The sequence below is a fragment of the Propithecus coquereli genome, unplaced genomic scaffold (genome assembly GCF_000956105.1).
Source record: "Propithecus coquereli isolate 6110/MARCELLA unplaced genomic scaffold, Pcoq_1.0 Scaffold150, whole genome shotgun sequence".
NCBI classification, from domain to species: domain Eukaryota; kingdom Metazoa; phylum Chordata; class Mammalia; order Primates; family Indriidae; genus Propithecus; species Propithecus coquereli.
In genome coordinates, this window is record NW_012139414.1 from 204,363 (window position 1) to 210,153 (window position 5,791).

General features: G+C 64.7%; 1 protein-coding gene across 1 annotated transcript; it reads right to left on the minus strand.

Annotated features, from left to right (window-relative positions):
- Window positions 1-1,531: 1,531 nt before the first annotated feature.
- Window positions 1,532-5,256, minus strand: LOC105807080 (uroplakin-3b). Its single transcript, XM_012640362.1, has 6 exons — window positions 5,163-5,256; window positions 4,819-4,968; window positions 4,282-4,507; window positions 3,104-3,183; window positions 2,156-2,285; window positions 1,532-1,691 (listed from the first exon to the last, which is right to left on the minus strand). Exons 1-6 carry the CDS (start codon window positions 5,254-5,256, stop codon window positions 1,532-1,534), a joined length of 840 nt encoding a protein of 279 aa, XP_012495816.1.
- Between the last annotated feature and the right edge of the window lie 535 nt (window positions 5,257-5,791).

Sequence of the window (5,791 nt, forward strand, 5' to 3'; positions counted from 1 at the left end):
AAATGCTTGCCTGGGAGGGAGCACTGCCCAATCCACGCACGCTGTGTGGTAGTGGGCTTCCCGGCCCCAAAACGTGTGAGTGGGTTTCTCTGGGGCAGTTAGGAGATGGGGACATCCCAAAGTAGGCAGGGACACCAGTCAAGGGACAGGCTCAGGGCAGCCCCGGGGCTCGGGGCAGAGGCTGAGCAGGGCGGTTGCGCTCCCAGGTGCAACGCCCCTGTCCTAGTGCAGGCACCACCCCGGCCACGGTAGAGGAGCCAGATCACTTTTATTCACCTCCAAACAGGGCTGCAGCCCAAGGGCCACAACCGGGTGCCCCCCGCGGGCAGGGCCTGCATGCTGGCAGTGTGGTCAGACCAGAGCACCTGGGAGGGCGGGCGGCCCAGGGGGGCACGGAGTGTGGTGGGCGTCACCGAGCCTCGGTTTCTCCATCTAGATAATCGCTGCGGCTGTATGGATCGGACGGCACACAGTTGGCTTTCAGGCGGGAGCATGACTGCTCACCCCTCTGGCTCGGCAGAAAGTGACCTGGAGTCTTGACTTCCGCAGACCTCGCGTAGCGGCGCCGCCTCCGGACTTCAAGTAGCCTGGGGTGGGAGGGGCCAGGAATAGGAGTGCGCATGCGCTCGGGCCGGCTGCCGGGCGGCCTGACTGCGGTGCCCTGGCGCCCCCGTGTGGCGATGATGGGAACCACCGGCCTTGCGGACTGATGGAGGCTTGGGCGTCTGGAGTGTGTCCTTTCCAGTGATGGGGGCTCCTGGACCCCAGCGAGAGCATTGGGGTGACAGTCCAGGGTGCAAAAGCCCCCCAACAGTAACAGGTCATATCTAGACATGTGGTCATCTGAGGTCCAGAGTGGTGAGCTACCCAAGGTCAGGACTGGCTAAACTTGAAGCCCCATGGCTAACACTGTGTGGCATACAGCAGATGCTCAATAAATGCTGATGAAGTAAGTGGGTAAGTGCATGAACCATCCGTGTGCACAGGGGGGTTGGAAGTGGTGGCCAGAATCGGTAGCAGACGGTCATAATGTGCATCTGCACTGTCTGACCTTCCAGCAGGTGGGTCCCCCTCATGAGGGCCTGTGCCCGGGACAGTGGAGGTACCTCTGAAGACCTCACTCTGGTCCCAGCCACTGATGGGGACACAGGGACAGAGGGTGGCTCAGGCCTCATATGTCCCATGATGAGCCCAGCCCCCTGCACCGGGCAGAGCAAGGTCCTCGGCAGGCCTCCTCCTGGGGTCTGGAAGTTTCTGTCCACTGCTCCAGCCTTGCGCACAGGAAATCAGACAGAGCAGAGGTGGGGACGGCCCTCCCCCAAACTCTCCCGCAACTTACAGGAGCCGGAGAGGGAGAGAAACGGCCAAGCCAGAAGCAGAGCTGCTAAGGGGCGGTTGGGGCGGGTCCAGGCAGGACAGAGCTGTGCTGAGGGAAGAGGCACAGGGCTGGGGGATGTGGGCACGGGGCAGGAAATGAGGCCGTGCACTGGCTCTCCACCCACCGCCCCCGTCCCCGGCCTCAAGGTCCAGGCTAGGGGCTGAGGCTGGGGAGAGGGTCCAGGCCAGGCTCGCAGCCCACGGGCAGGGTAGCGGCCTCGCTGGGTGGGATGTGGTGCGTCATGTAGCGCTTCCCCATGAAGGAGCCAATCCGCAGCTGCTCGGGGGCTTCCTCGGGCCACCACAGGCTGGAGCTGGACAGGGAGAGGAAGAGGAGGTGTATATCCCTGCCAGGTGGGGCGGCTGCCAGGTCAGGGCCTGCTCCCCTTCCCAGCTCCCTCACCTGCAGCCTCTGATCCCACCTTCCTCCCTTCTAGAACCAGCTGGAGGACTGCCTCCTCCAGGTGGCCACCCTGATTACCCTGGTGTCAGGTCACTAACTCGCCAGAGGGCCCATGGGGAAGACAAGGCCCAGGAGGGAAGGGTCCTGGCCAAGGACACATGGAGGGACAGGCTGGACTGAGGCGGCTCCTCCCCGAACCTGCCCTCAGGGGGGCTGTGGGACCACCTCACTGACCCCGGAGGGGAGAGATACACAGTCCCTGGGAAGGGCACCGCCCAGCTCTAATGGCAGCGTGAGTGGAGGGCTTCCAGGCTGTGGCCTGGGAGAGGGAAGGCATTCTGTCAGCAAGTGTCCCTCGGGGATGTCGCTACTCACAAGCGCACAGTGGAGGCTGCCAGGAAGGCCAAGAGCAGGAGGCCAGCCAGAGAAGAGAGGATGGAGGTGATGACGATCATGCCGCCGCTTCGCCGTCCTGGCCACGTGTCAATGGAGCCTGGGGCCTTCCCTGCACACACAGTGGCTGCTGGGAGGCTGCCCGTGGACCCCAAGGCTGGCTGTCACCTCCTGCTCTCCCCATCCATGCTCATACCTCAAGGCCTGGCCGATTTGTGTCCCCAGACAGGCCCCTGAACCCATTTATCTGTCCGTCTCAGGACGGCACAGCATCTGCTCTTCCAGCCTGGGCCACCCTCAGCTGCAGCCAGTCTCACCTTCTAGGCTATTCCCACCATGTGCCCACCCACCCGCTGCCGGAATGTGGCAGGCAGGGTGCTCCAGGCCTCAGGAATGAGTGGGGCACCTCCCCGCTCCCTGGAGCGCAGCAGTCAAGGCCTTCGATGACAAGACCCCCACCCACAACCCTGGTCTGTCTCCCAGGCAACCCCCACACCCGAGACTCGGGCCTTGGTACGTGCAGTTTCCTCAGCCTGGTGACTCGTGCTCACTTCTTTGCTCAGAGAAGCCTCTAGAACCTGCTGATCTAGCCAGCCTGGACCCTGACTCTGGTCTCCATGCCCATCTCCTCCCACCGAGCAGGGGCTGGCATGGGCCTGGCCTGTAGTGGGAAGGCCCACGTGTTTCTGCCCAGGACAGGATACCCGAGGGTTGGTGAGCGCTGGGGACGGGCAGAGCTGGTGCCCCTGGCGATGGGACTAGCCTAGTGCCCCACCCCCAGCCCCAGGCTCTGTTGGGGGTTGGGCCGGACTTGGACACTGAGCAGGGGAGGGCCAGCCACGCATGACAGTTGTGCAGGGGGTTTCCGGCCGGAGAGGCAGGTGAGTCCATGGCTCATGGAAGCCAGGGCGCCCCTCCCCGCAGCACTACCTTGGTGGAGAGTGATGTGGTCTGACCACCTGGTCTCGGCCTTGGGTGAGCCCCTGGTGTCCATCAGGAGGAACTTCACGCTGGAGGCAGGAGGCAGTCGGGGAGGTGGGGTGAGGCTCAGACACTCAACTGCCCCAGGCAGGCGCCCCCCCTGCGGCCAGGCCCCAGGGAATGACCTGCCAGTCCTGCTCTGAGAACCCTCTGAGACCCCTCCAGCCAGGTGACCTGCACCAGCAGCCCCAGTCCACCAGGACAGTCCCTCTCTACTCTGTCTGGGCTGGGCATGCTGGTTTAGTGGCCCCTGTTACTAAATGTCACATACACAATAAGCAGGGTGAGGTAGCCCTGCAGGGCACATGGCGTGGGGGCCCCAGGCCTCCCAGACAAGCAGCACTGGCCCAGAGGGGTCTGCGAGACCACGGAAGGAGAGTGAGGGCCCCCTGATGGGGAAGGTCACTGGCAAAGGCCCAGTGGGGGTTGGCGGGTCAGGGAGGGAGGCAGGGGCCCCGCACCAAGAGCATGTGAGGCGGGAGCCCTGGGAGGTCTGAGCACAGTGAGGGACGCAGCAGGCTGGCCCTGGTGCTGGCGGCTGCTGTGGATAGGGTGGGGCGGGGCTGGAGCAGAGACAGGGTGCGGCACAGGAGGGGAGAGGGACACAGAGGGTGGGTGAGAGGGCAGAGGGGGCCTGGGGGTCGGAGGTTCCAGCCACACCCACCCTGCATTCCTGCTCACCCTAGGCCCTGGCCGCCTGAGGACACCTGGCCTCCTCCTGCGGCCGGACAGTTGTGATCTGGACACTGGGGAGACACCTGCTTTCCCCTCCCGGCTCCACCCCGACCTTGACAGGCCACTTGGCACTCTGTGCCTCAGTTTCTCCATCTGTAAAATGTGGTGGGAGCCATTTCTCCTGCTCTCTGCCTCATACCCCCTTGACTGGGTCTGAACCCAGCCCCCCGGCCATTTACTGCCCTGACTTCAGCCTTAAGCCCCCTCCCACCTTGACTAAATCTCCACCTCTCCTGGTGCCCACCCCCTGCTCCTGGGCCTTGGGCCCCCACTGGGATGAGCCCTCGCTTGCTCTGCTGACTCTGGGAAGATGCTGGGGAGGAGAATGCAGGTCTCAGAGCCCCCTCCCCCCATGCACAGCCCACTCCCAGAGCCCTGGAGGGACGACCCACCTGTAAGGTCCAGGGCTGGGGAGGGGGGCGTTGCAGTAGAGCGGCTGGTGGCAGCCGTGGTCATTGCCCACCCGCAGCAGAGGGGCATCTCCACTACCCCCTGCGGGATCCTCACAGGGCAGCTGGTCCAAGGACAGGGGCAGCGTCATGTAGTAGCCGTCAGTCAGCAGCTGTGGGGAGGCCGGGATCTCGGCCAGGGTCTGCGGGTTCTGGAAGCCCCTGGAGGCTGCAGAATGGAAGAGCAGATAGATGGGGATGTGGGAGCAGAGATGGGCCTCGTCATGCCGACCGGGGGCCTGTGTTCACCATTCTCCAGCCCTGACCCCCGCATCACCGCCTCCTTCGGGACCCCCAGAGACAGTCCAGACACAAATCAGACTTGGTCACCCTCTAAGAGCCCCGTTGGGTTGGAGCCCAATCCACACCCACCCAGCGGACCCCCCCGCAGACCTAACAACTGCAGGTGCTAGTGAGGGACTCTCAGGCCATCGTGCCACTCGGCCCCCACACTCCCCAGGCCCTAGAGTAGCCCCTTACCATTGCTGAGGGCCACCACCAGCCAGACGGTGTCTCCGGCACTGGCATGTCCGTCAAGGACACAGCGAGGCTGCTCCAGGGAGAAGGTGGTGGCCGTAACCTTCCCTTCCAGGTCCCAGGCTGTTATCTGCGGCGTGTAGGGGATCAGATCTGTGGGTACGGGGCACAAGAGTGAGCGGTGGGGGCCTTGGAGACAGGAGTGAGGGGCCAGCTGCTGCCCCTGGGGCTGCCTCCCCATGTCGTAGGGGGGTGGGTTCCCACCCAGGGGTGGGCTCCCACCCATTCCGGCAGGTGCCCCAGCCCCTTGGGTCTGGCCAGGCACATCCGTCCTGGACCCCACTCACCCAGGCTCAAGCTGGGCCCAAGATAGCTCAGCACCGTGAGGAGGAAGAGGAGGAGCACCAGCTCCAGGGGAGGCTGCCTCCAGAGGAGCCCCATGCCACCAGCCTGCACCCCAGAGGTCAGGGGCTGGTCTGCGCCTAGGGCTGCACCCCACCCCCAGCCTGGAAAAGCTGGTTAGTCAGGCTGGCAGCTGGAAAGACCTGTAAACACTCCCCTGCCCCCCCAGCAGTCAAGCCCGTCACAGGGAGGGAGCTGGGTGGGCTCTGGTGTGGGGCAGGCCTGTGCCTGGCTCCACCACCAGGGCCAGGGGCTGAGGGAGAGCGGCCACTGGACTCTCAGATGCCCACCAGGCCACCCCAGGGTCCAACGTCTGGATTGGGGTCCTCCCAGCCTCCCAGCCCTGGGGAGTAGGCCCAGCCTCTGGAAACACTGGCTCAGGGCTGCATGCCTGAGATTCCTGTCCCCCAGGTGCCAGGAGCCTCCCCCTGGCCTTCCTTCCCCACCCAGGGCAGCCCCACCCTGCCGGCTCCAGCCCTGCCGGCCCTGCCCCCACCGGGCCACATCCTCCCAGCTCACAGCCTGCTCCTTGTACAAAGGAAGAACGTGGACTCAGAGGAAGGACTGCAGAGCC